Source organism: Aythya ferina (assembly GCF_964211825.1).
Source record: "Aythya ferina genome assembly, chromosome: 20".
NCBI classification, from domain to species: Eukaryota; Metazoa; Chordata; class Aves; order Anseriformes; family Anatidae; genus Aythya; species Aythya ferina.
In genome coordinates, this window is record NC_140318.1 from 9,159,448 (window position 1) to 9,177,297 (window position 17,850).

The window sequence follows — 17,850 nt, forward strand, 5'->3', positions numbered from 1 at the left end:
TCAGCCCACCTTATGCTGGTCACAGGATGCCCCAACCCCTCAGCAGCCGCCCAGCAGCCCCAGTCCCGCTTTGGGGCGGTGACAGCAGTACGTGCTGGGGGGGGGGGCATTAATTAGCACCTCGCTAATTGCCGCGCGGCGGGGGCGGGGCCTAGGCGGGGGGGGGGGGGCGATGTATCAGGCGTCTCCTAGCAACGCGCGGCCACGTCACTTCCTGGGGGAGCGCGCGGGCGGCCGGAGCGGCGCGGGGCCGGCTGCGGGGCCGGGCTCGGAGCCCCGGGGGCTGCGGGTTCGAATCCCGGCAGCGCCATGAGCGCGGAGCCGGACTCGGCTTCGCTGCGCTCCTCGGCGTCGTCGGGCTCGGGCTCGGGCTCGGCTCCTCCGGCTGCCCCCCGGCCGCTGTCGAGCAACGTGCGGCGGCTGCACCAGGCGCTGACGGCGCTGCTGAGCGAGGCGGAGCGGGAGCGCTTCGTGCTGTGCCTCAACGCCTACCACGGCCGCCGCAACGTCTGCGACCTGGTGCGCTCCCTGCGAGCCCTCCTGGACGCGCCCCGCCGCCGCCAGCTCCTGCCGCTGCTGCGCCTCGTCCTGCCCCGCTCCGACCAGCTGCTCTTCGACCAGTACACGGCCGAGGGGCCCTACCTGCCCCCCGCCGGCCCCCCGCAGCCCCCCGGGAGGCTCCGGCAGGTCAGCCTGCGGCGGAGCAAAGCCCACCAGGGGCTGGGCTTCAGCATCCGCGGCGGTGCCGAGCACGGCGTCGGCATCTTCGTGTCGCTGGTGGAGCCCGGCTCGCTGGCCGAGCGGGAGGGGCTGCGGGTCGGAGACCAGATCCTGGGGGTCAACGGCAAGCCCCTGGACAGGGCGACCCACGCCGAGGCCGTCAAGGTAACGCCGCCGCCCGAGGGGGGGGATTGGGGGCACGGGGAGGGCGCCTCCGGCCCCTCGGGGGTCCCCTCCAGTCTGCTGTCCCCTCCTCTGGCTCGTAGTGGTGATTGTTTATAGGAGAGCAGGGCTTTAGGTTGTGGGATCTGGTCCTAAAGTGTGCTGCCCGCTCTCACAAGTGGGGAAACTGAGGCACGGGGAAGCCAAGGAGCTCGTCTCCTTCCCCAGGAGCTGGGGTGGGGATGTCAAAGGCAGGTGCCGGGCTTTAGGGTGTGTAAGCTGCCCCCTAAACCCTGCTCCCAAAGGTGGGGAAACTGAGGCACGGGGAAACGGAGGAACTCAGCTTATCCCCCTCCAGGAGCAGGAGGTGGGAGTGTCAAAGCCAGTGGTCCTGTAGTGCAGGTCCTGGGCACAGCAGCTGGGTTTTAAGGTGTGTAATGTGCCCCTAAACCCTGCTGGCTGCTCCCAGAGCTGGGGAAACTGAGGTATGGGGAAACGGAGGAACTCAGCTTATCCCCCTCCAGGAGCAGGAGTCCCAAAGCTAAAACTGGTCCTGGGGCACAGGTCTGGGGTACAGGTACGCAGCCGAGCTGCCTCCGGCTCTTTGCACAGCCGGGGTGCCCCAGGCAAAATCCCTCATGTACAGGTAGGTGCAGGGCAGGCAGCCGGGGGGCTGACCCGGTGCTGATTTGGGGTTTGAGCTGGCTGTGAGCGACCCGAGCCCGTCCCTGCGCTGTACCAGCGATCTGGTGGCTGGGCTGCGGGGCTCAGTTCGCAGCGATCCCGTGAAGCTGTGGAGCTGGGGGGGAGCCGATCCTCGGGGCTGGGGTCTGTGGGCAGCGGGTGGGCGACGGGGGCTGCTCGTGCTTTAATTATTCCGTAACGAGCTAAGGCACTTGCAGCCCGCTCCCCATGGTGTGTTTTTCCAGCCGTGCGTTAATCTCGTGCGGCTCTGAGCCGTGCCCCACGCAGCCAGCCTGCCTGCCCCCCACCCGGGCTTTAAGTCCGTGCCCCGGGCAAGGGCACAGCTTCAGCCTGGCAGGAGTCCTGGGCAGCCCTGAGGCTGCAGGAGAGGTTTGTAGGAATTCTCTCTTCCCCTGCTTTCTTGTTCTAGTGACAGGGTGGGAGTTTCTGCAAGTTTGTCCTGCAGTTGTGTGCTCTTAAGGTTGCAAAAGCCACAGACGTGGTCTGCGGGGAAGGGATGGGCGGAAGGCAGGTGTCAGGAATTTCTCCTCTGTTAAATGGCTTCACCTCCAACTCAACCCACGGTGCCGGGTAATTCGTGTAATAACTTTCAGTTTGCTCTCTAATACAATGTGCTCCCTCTTAGACTCTCAATTAGGCTCTATTAGCATTGTGTGAACTAAGTGCTTCCTGCACAGAAATAATTCCTGTAGGATGCGATTTGCCAGGGGGCCGTTCTGTGACAAAAGCTATATGTTGCCAGTGTGATTTTTGGATATGAAAGAGAAGCTTAGAAACTGTCTGCTTGTGAGCTGAACTTCTTTAAGCTGCAGTCTTGTCGCTCACCCAGCTGTGCTGGCATCTTGTAGGGCTCCTGCTGCATCCCATGAGGGTGCTCTGGCTGCTGGTGGTGGTGGGAAGAGCCGCAGTGTGATTTACAGTGCTGCCTAACAGTTCTTGGGAGGCTTCGGAATGAAGCAAATGATAATTTGTCCTTGCTGCCTCTTGTGGAGGGGGGGATGAAGAGGAGACTGCAACCAGCGATGCCAAAGGGCTGTCCTTGGAGAGCTTCCTTGGGGTTGGGGTACGAATGCCCGCGTTAGGATGCAGAGCAGGGTGTCTGTGCCCTTGGAGGGACGTGGTGGTGTACGAGGTGGGCAGAACCCATGTGGTTTGCTTCCCCTGGACGCCAGGACCTCAGCTCAGCCTTGATTCTGGTGTTAGCAGCTCCACCAAGTCCCCTGGCTGCCTCCTGGTCTGTGAGACCAGAGCGAGCTTTGCTGGTGTCCTTGCTGGCGCCTGCTGGTCTGCTCTGAGGTGGATCCGTGGAGGGGAAAGTGTTGGTGAGACCAAGCAGGGTTTGGTCCTGGGATCAGATTCAGAGGGAGAAAAAGGGTGAGCAGAGAGGCTTTGCTATTGCACAACAGCTGTGTGGCTGGGTCTCCCGGTATCTGGGTCTGCCTGCCTTGGACCAGATGTGGTGATCGCCTGGTCCATCAGGAGCTGCCCGGGGACAGCACGGCTCCTGGCTCTGCCTGGAAAGGAGCCCGCTCCCGGGCTGCGTTTCCACCTTCACCCTCCTGCAGCAAGGAGCTGTCTGGGGCAGCCTCCTTATTCAGAGTACACAGAACGTGCTGGTGTGGGAGAAGATGTCAAAGCTGTTCTTCAGGGCATGAGATGGCTGCGGAGATCAGGAAGGCTGCTTCTCGCTGCTGTCCTGGGCACGTTGGGCTCCCCAGCCAGAGTCACAGCCTGAAATCAGCTCGGGGTGCTGATTCTGGGGTGCTCGGGGACTCCCAGCTGTGAGTACAGGCAGTGAGTGCCCCTGTGGTACCACCTTGCTCATGAAATCTGGTCGGTGCACTCACAGGGCGATCAGAGCATTCATCTCACAAATCATGATGCTCAGCTGCCTCCTCTTGTACCTGTGTGCAATGCAGGAGTGCCCCAGCCTTGTCCAGTGCTCCTCTCCAGGAGAAAGGCACTGTCCCGAGGGCTGAGAGCCGTTTCTCATCTGTTTTCTGTTTTCAGGCATCAGCCAAAACTGGAACTGAATGAGAACTGCTGCGATGCTGGGCAAAGACATCAGAAGTAATGAGCTGTGAGCTGCTCTGGCTGCAGAGTGACCAGTGGCCTGTGACAAGTGTGATGGGGCTTGTAGATATTTTTAGTGAAAATTGCATTTATAATTTTTTTTTTTTTTTTTTTTTTTTTTTTTTTTTTTTTTTTTTTTTTTTTTTTTTTTTTAACTTAAATGACAAAATTACCTAAGCACTCCAAATCAATTCACTTAATGGCCAGCTTCTTAACCTTTATGTTGGTAGTGGAGTTTTATGTCTTGGCTGCTCTGTGCTGTTCCGTTCAAATCCAAATTAAACGACTCCATTACAATTAGAGCTCTATCATTCCAGCGTTCAGGAGTGCACTTTAGAAAAAGATCACTGTAATTTGAATTATGGCGTAAGGGGAGAAGTTTGTATTACCTGGCATCTTTTTAGAACCCGCCTGGCTTTCAGCAGCCTTCCCGCAGTACGCACTTGATATCGATGCGGTCGTGCTGAAAGTTTATTAGTAAAGCTGCAAGGTTTTGTCCAGGTGTCTCTGGGTTTAGACCGTGAGAGCACTACACAGGGAGGTATTTCTCCTTTTCTTGGGGGTTTGTGTTAAGCTTGCACTCCCTTTTCCCCCCAGCCCTTACTTCTGTTGCTTTGCAGTGGGTTTTCATGTCCTGAAAGCCTTGGGGAAGGGGAGAGGAGTGGGTGTGAAGCCTCACTGCTGATTGAGGATTGGGCTAAATGAGTTACAGCCAGCCTTGCACGAGTTGCTCTGCTTCTTGCCATCAGACCGCTTGCCCTGCCTCGTCTCTCTGCATTTGCCCAGTTGTTAGCATCAGCAGAGGAGCCTGACAAAAACCCCACAGCCGGGCTGACCTGTGTGCAGCCATCCTGTGCAGCGTGGTGCTTCTGTGGTCCTTCTGTCTGCCTCAGGCTGAACCCCGGTGAGTTTCTGTCTGTCTGCTGGGGGTTTTCATGCCTCTCAAAGCAGCCTTTCCATCTCCTCCTCTGAGAGCTCAGAAATAACAAAAAGCAGATTCCAGTTCTGTTCATTTGGCCATCTGATGGCCAGCCAGGTGGTCCCAGTGGCCATGGTACCTCGCAGGATCGTGGCACTGCTGAGACCCTGGGGAGACGGCAGAGACGTGCAGCCCTGAGCCTGGGAAGTGAATCTACAACAATTTTGCCTCCCAGGCAGCTTACAAGAACGTGAGTCTCACTTCAGTGTTTCCTGTGATGCCCAATTAATTGATTATCCAAGACTGCTTATTTGCTGTAGTCAGTAATCGCCACTGTACTTCATGCGCGATTATAACAGCTGGTAGGAAGGAACACAGCTTGTTTCTTGGGTTTTAACCCTCCGAGTTGTGGATCACCACATATGGCCGTGGTTAGGGTGGGTGGGGAGGAAGAGCAGTGTGTCGGTGCCCTGGTTCTGCAGGTGTTCTGTTCCTTTCTGTTCCTTTGAATGCCTGCTTCCTTAGCTCTATTCTAAAGTCACTGATCCAGAGCCAGAAACCTCTCCCTTTCCCGAGGGATCTCTCCGGTATCTGGAGCACAGAAAAGGATGTGAGTGGCATCTATCCCAGCAGCAGTAACCTGTTCCTCGGTCTCCGGACCTGCTTAAAAACTGAACCCCCAGAAGTGCACACAGCAAAAGCCCCCGCAGGGCAGGAGGCAGGGGCAGGGGCTCTGCAGTGCTGCAGGCATTTGCTGCTCTGTCCTGCGAGCAGTTTCCATTTTAACTCGCAGAGCTCGGAGGATGGAGGTGGGAGGTGTAATGTCACCAGGATCCCTCCCCAGGAAAAAGGGGACGGGAAAGAGGTCACTCCTGGACTCGGAGGCATCTGCCTTTGAAATGAGTTCTGCTCCTGAAAGGGAGCAGCCAGCGCTGCCCTCGGCTCACGGACAGAGCTGGGGACACCGCGGGGCAGGCTCAAGGGGCCAGCTCACCTGGGACCCAGGGTCCGGCTGGGGATTGATGCCTGTCTGTGCACTAATTGAACTGGTCTAATTAATGTTGTGGGTAGCGTGGAGTGCGTGTGTGTGCGGAGAGTCCTCTGGCCCTGCAGAGATGGGGTTTCCCTCCGTTACACCAGCAAATCATCATTACAATCAGCCCTAATGAAATCAAACAGCATTGTGCTGAGGGAAAAGGTTAGCATGAGGTCCTCAGCCACTCCTTTCATAACACGAGGGTGGCAGTACCTGGTGCTGGCATCGGAGTGTCCATCGGGGTTAGTGTTGCTAGGACATCCTTCAGTTCTTGGAGCACAAATGGTGTTCGGTGTGCTTGTTGTAAATAAAGAGTTTTGTCTCAGTAGAGAGCTTGATACGATAACCCAAAGGATAAAAGCCTGCCTTTCCCTCCAGCCTCCGTTAGAGGAAAATGAAAGCATTGATGTGCAGCATAGCCGGCGAGTTAAAATCTCTCTTACTCACTTCCTCTGGCCTTGGGGACGATGATGGATTTTCTTGACACCTTCCTCAATGCCATGTCTCTCCGGAGAGTTATTGGGCTCTAAATCCCCTCTCCTAAACTGACAGCGTGTCTGCTGGAAGGATTTGGCTGGGTTTCATCTGACTGGGTGCCCTGCCCCTGAGTCCTCCTGGCACAGGGACGGGGCAGCCCGCAGCTCCTGCCGGCTCCTCGCTGCTGGACCCAGAAACCGCATTGGAGCCCCCGGGGTGGGACGTGCGGGAGGGCCCCTGCAGGCACTGCCTGCATTTCCTCCAAAGATCGGTCAGGTGTCTGGCTCATTTCTCCACCTAGATTCTTCCACAGTCAGCTTCTCACCAGGTAATGAACCATAGCTAGGCAATTTGGGTTTGCTGATGGCTCTTGTGATATTTAATACTTGTTCGGTGGTGTTTGGTATGGAGAGGGAAGAGGAAAAAACAGGAGGGAGGACTTGCCTTCATCTTTTTTTTTTTTTTTTTTTTCAGAAAGCACAGGACAAATTTCCAGGCTTACCTTGAAATAAAGCTCTGAAGTTTTTGCTGCTTTTACAGCTGTCTGCACTCGTGTGAGGGATGAGCTGGGCGGTGACCAGCTCTGAGGGGGCAGGAGGTGACGGAGCTGTTGTCTTGAGGCAGGGAGGGGATGTCAGCCAGAAGTCCCCGGGGCTAAGATTTCATTCGACCTTCCCAGGTGAAAGGGACATGGGCTTCCTGCCACCCTGGGGCTAAATGTGTGCAGTCACCATAGTTATGCATCCATTTGCATATATTTGCATAAGTGCAGCTGCTTGAAAACCAAACTGCTGTCACCTTTGCCTTGGCAGAGGGGGAGAGGCTGGACCGTGCCTCCTGCAGTTCAGTTTGTCCATCTCACACCTCCATCCCTGTGCCTGTCACCTGCTGCCTTCTTGTTCATCTTCTGCACTCCATCTGGGGTGCCTCTTCCCCTCCATCCCTCGTTTGCTCTCCTCCTGCCTGTGTCACCTCTCCCTTGTATCGTTTTTCTTCATCCCCCTGGCCACAGCCACGCATCCTGTGCAGGGACGAGCCCCTCAGGGAGGTTGGTGCAGTCCCTCCCGGCCCCTCAGTGCTGAAGCCATTCCCCAGCCACTGTCAGGCAAGGTGAGGACGTGCACTTGGTCCCAAGCATCTTATTTACAGCTACAGGCTGCGGTCTGCAGCAGGGGACAGCCCTTCCCTATGCATTTGTACAGCACCTGGTGGATTTGGCGTTAACCAAGGCATTAGTTGCAGCTGTAGCAGCCTCTTGCTTGTCCTGCCTGCAGACGGTGCTTGGAGCAAGGTGCTGGGGCCATCTCCTGCCCTGTCCATCCTGCAGAGGAACTGTTTCACAAACACACCTCTGGACCCTGCACGGGGTCTCAGCCCCCTCACCTCCACTGCAGGCACAGGAACTTCTTCGTTCCCACTGGCACCGAGGTGGCTTTGCTCAGCCCTGCCGGCTGGCCAAGCTTAAAACTTACCTGTGTCCACCCAAATCCCACAGCACGTCCCAGGGGAGCGCAGGAAACAGCATTTAGACAAACTTCTGCAAATTGCTCCCTCCATGGTGCTGTTACACGCTGTAAAAGCTCCCTCTGTCTCCATCCTCTGGTATTTCTGCATTTCTCTCTCCCCTTCAGGTTTTTTCCCTCTCTCAAGCCTGTTGCCTTACTCTTTTTTGGACTTAGTACGAAATTGCATGGTCCTTCAGTGATCGATAACCTCCCCGCTGACCTTTCCAGCTTGCAAATGGAGCGAGTGCGTGGATGCCCATTATCTGAGCAGCCGAGCAGCCCCGGCGAGTCTATTATCAGAAAGAAAGTGGCTGCAGCAAGGGGGAGGATGGCTCATGGTTAATGCTGCTTGTTTCAGACTGATCTACCCACTAAGAGAGTGAATTGGAATAGATTGCTCATTTCATTAGCGGCAGAGGTAAGTGAGTGGGCTGTATCTGTACCAGACGCATGTTTTATTCCAGCTGCCAGAAGAGTGCTGGTGATTAATTGCCATTCATTCCTGACATCTGTGTTCCTGCTGGGGGGGGTGGAGGCCTGGAAGATGCTTTTACACAGCCTTTCAGCTCCCTTCGAGTGGAGAGAATGAGGGGGAAAGCTCTCAAGGTGGAAGGGGGAAAGTCTTCAGCAGCGTGAGGCTTGCTGGGCACAGATGGGTTTCGGGAGGGTGGCAGCTGGCAGCAGGTCTCAGCGAGGAGCACGCTGTGGTGTGTGTGTTTGCAAAGGTACCGACAGTGAGTACACGAGATGTGTTCCCTTCCTTGTTTATTTTAAGCAGTCTACCTCACTCCCAAAGGGTTTGATAGGTAATTAAATAACGTGTTGTCAGAGGATCGGTGGCTCCATGGAATCAGTCTGCCCTTCTCTCTGGCACTTGCTTTTTCTAATAATATTTCTGGGCAATTGGTGGCTGTTTCCCTGCTAAATGTTTTGGCGCTGATCTCCGCGTTCGGTTGAATTATTTCCTTAAGCTCTTCGAGCAGGTGTGCTCGTGCATTGTGGTGCCAGTGTTAAAGCTTTCACGCCGTGGTCTTCCAATGCATTATAGGTGGGACAGAGCCAAATATCCGAGTCGGGAGCAGAGCACAGCAGCGCGAGCAGCGTGGTGCAGGTCCCTGAAACGGCTCCAGAAAGGAAAGTCTGTGCTGCCTGATGCTGCAGAGGGGATTAAGGAGGTGGAATTCTTCTATTTAATGGTCCAGTGTAAATGGGTTAGGTTTAGTGTGCCCATTTTGTGCTGCTCGTTTCTGTGATGTTATCTCTGCAGTCGCTGGGCGCAAACTTGGTGGAGCAGCTCTCCTTTGTGTTGCTGCCATCCGGAGCCTGTCCTGCCTCTCCATGGGCCCCACGTTTTCTCTGTTGGGGGGAAGCTCAGGTCTGGTGAGCTTTTCCCTCTGCCCCAGGGGGCTGGGGTGAGCTGTTTATGGCAAGAACTTCATTCATATGGGCAGGCGCTGGCCCTCTCACGTGCTGTTGGTGCCTCTCCTGATGCTGAGGGGGGTCCAGGACCTCGCTGTGCCTTATGAGCAGGGCTGACAGCAAAATTGAGGTCAGGGGACTTGTGCCAGCTTGGCAGCACTGTGGCACCTTGGGAGCAGGGAAAGGCAAAGTGCCTGATGCTGGAGCAGCTGCTAGGCACAGGGCAAGCAGCCCGAAGGCTGAAGTGGAGGGGGGACAATGATGGGAACCTGTCATAAAGCCCCCTTCACCAAGGGGCTGGTGCAGCTGGCCAAAAACCCCCTGCTCAGAGGGGTTTGGGGACCCTGTGTAACTCTGCAGGAGGTACAAGGTAGGAGAAGTCCACGTGGTAGGGCTGAGAAATGATTCCTGTTGATTGATGGGCATCCAGGAAGACCAGCTGGAAAACAGATCCTGTCCTCTGCCATAGGTAGTGTCCCTGCTGGCCAAAATGCCTGTGTGATGGCAGGGAAGGATGTGTCAAGGAAGCTGCCTGCATGGTCCGAGTGAACTAGCACCTTTGATCCCAGGTCATCAGCTGCCCTTTTCTCACCATCCCCAAGGAATTAAAATGGAACACAATGACCCTGGGACAGCAGGGTGGAGGTGAGCAGTCTTTAGAGGTCCCTGGTGTCAGCTACAGCAAGGACAAGGATGGAAAACGAAGGCTGCAAAGCACGATTCCAGGTGGGGCTGCTGAAGCTCCAGCAGAAGGATGCCCAGGCTTGGCTTCTCTGCTGGAGCTTTGGTTCCTCTCCTGGCTCAGCCCAGAGCCCCCTGTGCCACCAGGCTGAGCTGCTCGCCTCCCCTGAAATGGCTCTCCTTTCCATGCCAGCTATTTCCACTTTCCTTTATTAGAAGCAAGACTTCGCTCTCATTCTGCAGTCGCTTCCCTGGGATGCTCCAGCACCTGGCCGTGTCCTGAGCTGCAGATCAGCAGTGCTGTGGGAGCTCCATGCGGCCCGTGGGGGTCCCAGCTGCACCTCGTGTTGCTTTGGCCCTAATGCCCGTGGTGGTGCAACAGCAGGCATAAACGGCCCCATTAAATTCTCATTCTATCTCAGTGCTGAAGCAATAAAAATCAGCAGGACCAAGGTGGTGGTGTAAGAAACTCACTGCAAATGCTCCGCTAGGGTGGTCACTTGGGTTCCTCTTCGGATCCAGCATTGGGGTCACAGCCTCCTTCAGTGGGTGCCTGCTCCCAAGGCATTCTGTAACCGTTTGAAGAACAGCTGGAGGGGCTAAACAGGGAGGTGCAGGGGAGGGCACCCGTCTCTTGTGTGCACCAGGCATGGTGAGAAAGCCTTCCCGGGTGCCTGGATGGGCAATCCAGATCATGCAGTTTGGAGGGGACTCGCTGCTGGGGCTGCCTCCACTTTCTTTCCAAAATGGGGTGATAGTCTCTCTGTAAGGAGAAAACAAAGGCCCAGGGATGGGAAATAGCAAAAGGCAGTGGTGATGCTCAGCTCTGCTCCCTGGCAGCCCTGCGGGGGATCCCAGTGGCTAACCAACCGGTGGGGCTGCCACACAGCCTGGTGTCACTGTGGGGTCAGCTTTGCATGTGGGATGGGAACTGCCCTCAGCCCTTCACCTCCAGGTAGGTCACAGGCTGTGCAGTGTCGAGGTGGTCCCTTCCCATCAGGGCCCTGATCCCATAGGGCCCTGTGTCTACAAGGAACAGGCTCCCAGCAGGTTCTGCCCCAGGGGTCTCTCCTGTGCCTCTGGGAGCATCAATTTTCCTTTGTTTCTCCCAAGTGTATTGGGTTTCATCTCCCCAGGTACCTGGAGGGGAACTTCTGCGAACCATAGGATGAAACCAGCCTTGGTAAAGCCAGAAAAAAAATAAAAAGAGGGTGAAGAGGAGAAACTCTCCCTGTGATGGAAAATGGATAGCTGCTCTGTTCCCTTGGAGCTCACCGGAGCAGCTGACAGGGATTTGTGTCTGGATGGAAGCTTCTCCCACGTGGCTCACCTGATGCTTCCTCATCTTGCAGCTCTGCCTGCCAAGCTTTTATAGGCTCATGCCAGATCTTGTTCCTTTGCCTGCTGTGCTTCATGGGACACCTGTGGTGCTGCCATCCGAGGGAAAACATTGCTTTGGTTCCCGTCTGCTCGCAGCCCGCCAGCTTGTGTTTAAATTGCTAGTGGCTGCCTCGTGGACGGAAAGTCCCCTGGAGGCCCAAGTGTTTGAGCAAAATGGACTCTAATGGTCACTGTGTTGGAGAAGCCGTTTGTGCCGACCTCCCTGCGATGTTTGGCAAGGCTTGGGTGGCCCGAGGGAGGACACAGGTGGTGCTGAGCAAGCCTCCTGCTCCTCAGCCTCCTGCTCTGCCCCCCCCTCTCAAACAGGGGCTGTGCTCCTGGTGGAGGGGAAAAGCAGATTCCCTTAGCTGCTTGTACTCGCGGCTAAAGGATTTACCCCCTGAGCTGGTACAAACCCAGGCTCACATTAAAAATAAAGTCTTTTCAAGCTGATGCAAAACGATGAGTCAAATCTCTTCTTGTAAATCAGCTACAACGGTGCTGCATCTCAGAGCTGTGCTTAAGCATCCTCCAGGCAAGGGAGGGAGGAGGGTTGGTGCTGTTGGCAGTGAAGTGTTGTTTGTGTTGCACTAAAGATCCTGTCTAGGTAACAGGATGCATTTGTTGGTGCTAAGAGGCTGATTAATTGGCTGTCTCTGGTAATTAAGTTCTCTGTGTAATGCCGCAGCTTGGAGGAAGCAAGGGGTGAGTTGCCTGGAAAAGCTGAGGGAGGAGGGTTTTGTTAGCAGAGGGCAAAAACTTAGGAGCCCCTTGCCTGTGAAGTTAAGAACAAGTGGAGCACTTCCATCAGGATTTGGGCAGAAACCACACTGGGCTCATAGGGCCAAATTATTTTTTAAAACAAATTTTACCTTTAGCTGAAGCACTAGGGTAGGATGGGCTTTGCCTTGCCCAGGGCAATCCCAGCTGGGCCCTGGGAGGCTGGAGCTGAGCAGAGCCCCAGGAGCCAGCAGCTGGCCTGGAGGGTTTGTTAACAGATGCTCTGAGTAGGGTCTTGTTGGGGGTGATCCCAGGGGAGCACTGCGGTGGGCAGGAGCTGCTTCATGCCTGGAAACCTGCTGAGGACAAAATGACAGCCCCAGCCATCACCGCTCCTTCTGTGGGGTCTGTCAGCAGCAGCATCCCGACGGCACCACCAGCTTCTGCTGCCTCCCTCCTCTCCTGCCAGCTCCTCCCGTACCCGTGCTGCTGCCTCCCGGTGCTCTGCGGTCACCCCTATGCATAAAACATCTCCCTGCTGACGGTGATCCCATCTCCTGGTGGCCTTGTCAAGGGAACTGCAGAGAAACACAAAAAGTCCCTTGTACATTTCTGGCCTCTCATCATGGGGAAGTTTGCCGTGTGTGCAGAGAGCAGCCCTGCTGTCCCCGTGCTTCTGATATGTGACATTTAGCCCAGGCAGGACGGGAACTGCTGGGGCTGGGGATGTGTCCTGGTGCTGAGCTCTGCGTGTGCCTGCTGGCTGTGCTGTCTGGTGCAAACCCTGGGGTTATTTTTGGTTTCCCTGTTACTGCCAGGACGGGTGCTCTGAGGAAGGGAAGAAATGGGGAAGAGTGGGAGCATGGGCATCAGTGGGTAGGGTCACCCGGTGTTTCTGCATGGAGTGGGGACTGGACCCTGTGTCCCTTGGGACGTGGCTTGGTCACCCCATGTGTTTGGGCTGATCACATTATCCTTGTTTGCTGGTGCCTGATGAGGAGCTGCAGCCTCATTTGGAGACGAGGCTTTCCTCGGGGGGCTCTCAGTGCTGTGTTGCTGTCTCGGTACCTAGTTACATAAACGGTGCTCAGGCTTAGAAGAGAATTTCATAGAAATGGCTCCGGTCTGAATGGATGAATAATGAGACAGGAGACGGGGTGCAGCTCCTCACAGAAAGCAGGGATCACGCTGCACTGGTGGCTGTAGGGCAGGTGAGAACCACCCTGACACCCCCAGCTCGTGGGTGCAGTGTCCTAGGGCTGTGTGCAGGGCTTTGGGCTGAGCTGAGCCGTGCCCAGAAGCACTGCAGCAGGCTGCTCTGCTCTCAGCCAGCCACCCTGGCCTCTGTGAGCTTGCAGGGACAGGGTGACGGCTGGTGGCAGGGCTGGGACAAGTCCCCAGCACAGAGATAGGGCTGGGGAACCTGGTGCTGGCTGCTGGCACGGCGAGAAGTGAGGTGTAAAAGTGCAGGGACGCAGCCGGGGTACCCTTGGCAGGACAACCCAGAGTGAAACCACAAGGAGGGATTTGTCTCCTGGTTTGTTTATTTTTGGAAGACTGATTAATTGGTGGTGTGTATCAATTAGCTAAAGCTTGCTGTCTGCTGCAGAAGGGCTGACCTACCTGCGGCAGAGCTTGCTGCTCTGGGTAGCCTGGGAGGTGCACAACGAGTTCGCCGTGGGACGATGCAGCACCCCTAGCTGCATTTTAGAGGGTCTGGGGGAGCTAAAGGGATGGGGACAGGCTCAGCAAGCAGCCCGGGCTGATGTAGCTCTCTGTGCTTGTCCTGCTGGGGCTGCTGGTTTCGTGGTCCTCGCTTCAGCTCTCCAGGCACGCGGTGACCTTGGGAGCGTGTGACCGAACTGCTGTGCGGGACGGAGATGCTGAGCGGGGAATTGGCGAGCTGGATCCTCTCGCTCTGGCAGGGAGGACCAGGAGCGGTGCCAGGTCAGAGCTGGGGCCCGGCCAGCCCGGCGTTACTGACGATATTCCTCCTTCCCCAAGAGCTGCTGCCGTTCGTTCTTCCCCATCACGATCTTTGCTCGGTGGGGAGAGGAGACCTTGCGGGGGCATCTCGTCACAAGGACGCACGTATGGAAGAAAACAAAGCAGCTCCTTTATGAGAGCAGGTCCCGGGTGCTGATGTTTCCGAGGCCTCAGAAGGGATCAGCACTTGGAGCCGTCCCCAGGGAGGGCTCCTGTAATGTTAATGGTGTTTTGATAAAAGCTTTGTCAGCTCCTCGCAGTGGAAGCTGGGGAGTCAGAGGAGCAATTGCAAATGGCCTTATCTGGATCTCAAGGCCAGCTTGGTGCCTGCTGTCTTAAACAGATTTATATATTTGTTAATGACTGTACTCGCTAATTGGCTGCTTGTGCTGGGAGGGGGGCTGGTAACGAAATGGCAACAGAGGCAGAATTTCTGTGTGCATCGCTGAGCGGTGCCTGCTGCTGGCAGCAGGATGGGGTTTGGGACCAAGCTGGGGGGGACCAGCAGTGCTGTTCTCCCCAAGCAATGACCCCTGCCCTGCTCTGACCCCGTTCTGAGGCTGCCAAAAAGGCTCAGTCTGGGTTTCAGTCCGCAACCCAGGCATAGCACGGCCCAGCCTGCCTCCTGGACTCTGCTTCAGCTGCTCTTTGCCTGGCTGGTGGGGAGAGCGTATTTGCTCTGGCAGCAGCAGCACGGCCTGGGGCCTGCTGTAGTTCAAGAGAATATAAAAATCCCAGACCTTTCACTAGCTTTTTCTATAGCTCAGTCATTCCAGCCACGCTGCAGCCACCAACAGAGCTCTCTCACTCTCAAGAAAAGACGAAGCTGTGGCACTCCATAGCCCTGAGCCAGGTCGTCCCGTGCCTCCGTGGGCATTAACCTCTCTCGTCTTCGGCTTGTCTTCCAGCTCCTGAAAGGCTGCAAGAAGCTGAACCTCTCCGTGCACTCGGTGGGCCGCATCCCCGGGGGCTATGTCACCAACCACATCTACACCTGGGTGGACCCGCAGGGCCGCAGCGTGTCCCCGCCGCTGGGCCTGCCGCACCACCAGAACAGCTCGCTGCGCACCGACAGCGAGAAGAGGAGCCACCTCCAGCTGCTGCAGGAGGGCGACGAGAAAAAGGTGAGCTGGGGGGGCAGCCACCCCCCTACGGGCCCGTCCACGGTTACAGTGTGAGTGGCAGCCTCTTCGTGGCTTTTGTAGATTTCCCTTCTCATATTCTGGCTTCCCTTAGGGCAGCCTGTCCAGCAGGATATGCTGTGTCCCATTCTCCTCCCTGGGTCTGTAGCTTTCCTTCGGTTTCCACTGGGGAGCTGTGTGAGGCAAGACGGATTGGTTTTGGTCCCATCTGATGCAAGTACAGCCTGAGCCCGTAATCCTTCCTGAGCTGGAGATGAGGCGCTGTCCAGACACGGACTTGTCTGGCAGTGAGAGTGCTGTCAGGGCAGTTAAATGAGAAATTGCTTGTCAGGCTTTTCCCAGGCAGGTTGCTGTTTTGGCTGGAGGCCCTTTGCTCAGCGGGAGACTGACCTGTCCTGGTCGGGAGGGCCTGTGGGTGCAGAGGGCTGGATCCCAATGCACATTACTGCCCTTCTGCTGGCCTTTCACATCTTTACTCATGTGTTTCCATCAAGCTTTCTTGGGTACCTTGGCAGTTTTGCCCAAGTAGAGGAAAACAAACAAACAAGCAAACAATTTTTTTTTCTTCCAAAGTTGCTATAAAATAAAACAGATACTTTACTTTTTTGTCTTGGGGAGAGGTGAGCAGAGCCAGCAGGGGCCTGGGCAGTGCCTGTGCAAAGCCCTGGCAAGTGAAAATAAAGCAGAAGGGGAAGGATTTTCATCCTGGTGCCCAGGGGAGTTGGCAGGGTCTGACCAGTGGTGGGCCTGTGGCAGAACAGAAAGCTTATCAGCGTGTCTGATTCCCAGTACTCATCTCTGTCCACAAGCCCATCATCCCTTGAGACAGGCCATATAATAAGCGAGGGCACCTGGCTGTGTGTTCATTGTGCAATATCTCATTTTGGGGATTTAGTTTTCTTCTACTTTGTGCTTTCTGTGCACAGAGACCTTGAGACTCGTTGCATATGCAGAGGAACAGCGCTATGATGCCCTCGCAATGGGGCATGGGCTGGAGGAGCAGATGCTGATGATGGATAGGGAACCTGTTTGTCCCATGGTATTGCCTCTCTGGTGTTCATGGGACATCCAGGTACTGTCACAGGAGTGAGCGCTGCCCAAAGGCGTGGATTTACCTGGAACCTCAACATATTTCCTTCTGGTTATCCTGAGATCACTCTGGCTGCCCCCAACACTTCGATTGTTTGCCCCAGATGTCCTCAGCTCAGCCTGGAAAGCTGTAAGCTGGGGCCTCCCAACTCAGCCAGAGAGGGAAAAATCTAATTCAGGACGAGGCAGTTTGCTGATGAAATATTCATGTGGGCCACAAGGGAGACGGGCACATTATTTTTACTTTAAGAAGAGAAACTGCTGCTGGCTTGCTGGTGTCCCCCACCCCCTACCACTCCGTGTCACCTTGATACAGCCCCTGCAGAGCACGCAGAGGCTCTTTGAAGCTGCAGGTAGGGGGTGTTTCTGCACGTAGTTCCTTTCCAGCTTGCTGTGCAACAACATGAGATGCTCAGAAGCCTGCAGCTGTGCGAGTCCCTTCCCAAGCATCTGATCTCCAGGGAGGGGTGCTGTGGGTGCTGTGGGGCTCTCTGGCAGTGTGGCTGCTGCATGAGCTGCTGTCAGACCAGAGCACCCTCTTCTTCTCTGCTGTCATCCTCAGCTCAACAGAGCTGTATCGCAGGGTTGCACAAGAAAATGAGTGAACTTTGCAAGTTAAACCAGCCTTAATTACTGTAGCTTCATTTGCTTTGGAAGGGAATTCAAGCCAAGTTGAATGAAGGTGACGTTAAACTTCTAAGAGGATTCATGGCTTGGATGCTGTTGCCCAAACTCACTCCCAAGGTGCAAGGGGCCCTAGCTCCAAGTGTGGCACCATCCTGGCCTCAGCCTGGCTGCAGGACCTCGGTGTACTCCTCGCTCTGAGCTGTGCTCTGGTGCCGTAGTGTGATGCCTCGTTGTGGCAGCGCTGCACTTGCAGAGCACTGGGGAGATCTGCCAGCCTTGGGTGCGGTGCCCAGGCCTCGTGGTGCTCCCAGCTCGTGGCATGCTGCCTTCAGCAGCTCTTTGCCGAGCCATGAGGAGTGAAGAGCCTCGCTGTGTGCCTGGCTTTTCCCAAATCTGTGCTTGTTCTTCCACTCCCTGGCACTGCCTTCCTGCAGGCTGGACCCTTTAACTCCTTCTAATGGAGGATCACGCATTGATCCCAGGGCAGGGCATGAGCACCCCTCTATTACCTGGGGAAGAGTCGATTGCAATTGCAGAAAATATTTGAAGCTCACGGAAATGGGTTGTAATGATCTGATACAGAGGGTGGTGCTGGATCATGAGAGCAGGCACCTGCTCCACCTTCTCCTGGCATCGCTCCTATGTGGCTCATCACAGCTGCCACTGCTGTTCCCATCTGACCCCCAGGACCCCACTGGCCATATACCCCCTTTTACCAGCAGCTGTGGGCTGTGGTGTTCCAGTGCAGGAGCCCCATGCAGCTTGTGCCTGGCCCTTGGCTCCTCCAGACGTGATGTGGGGCAGTGAAAGCAAGCCCCACCATCATCAAAGGCTGGCTGGCAGCGAGACCCCAAGCTGGCCAGTGGCTGTGAGAGGGGTTGTTTGGTGTGACTGCACATTATTGGTCTGAACACGTGCCTCAGGGCATGAATTTACAGAGACGTTTTGTCCTGCCGTTTCTGTGCACCACTGAGAGATGAAAATATGCCCCAGAACAGGAGAGCAGTCTGCCTCCAGCTTTTTTCTTTTCCACTTGTGTTTGTTTATATATTGCTGTTATAAATGGGGTTATTCTGTTCACAGATACCATGCAAATAAATGCAACGTATCCCTGGTTAATTCAGCCCAGTCAGCTGGAATTGACGGGTATCCCTGTGGGCTGTTTGATTTCTGGATGGCTTTACACCCTAAGGGCAAGGCTGGGGATTA

At 55.6% G+C, this 17,850-nt stretch overlaps 1 protein-coding gene across 2 annotated transcripts in view; it reads left to right on the forward strand.

Moving 5' to 3' along the window:
• The first annotated feature begins 256 nt into the window (after positions 1–256).
• Positions 257–17,850, forward strand: part of WHRN (whirlin) — a 48,547-nt gene continuing 30,953 nt past the window's right edge. For both annotated transcript variants that reach the window (XM_084494356.1, XM_084494357.1), the window contains exons 1-2: positions 257–885; positions 14,692–14,907. In XM_084494356.1, coding sequence (XP_084350482.1) covers positions 310–885; positions 14,692–14,907 — 792 coding nt within the window. In that variant the 5' untranslated portion in view covers positions 257–309. The remainder of the gene's footprint in view (positions 886–14,691; positions 14,908–17,850) is intronic.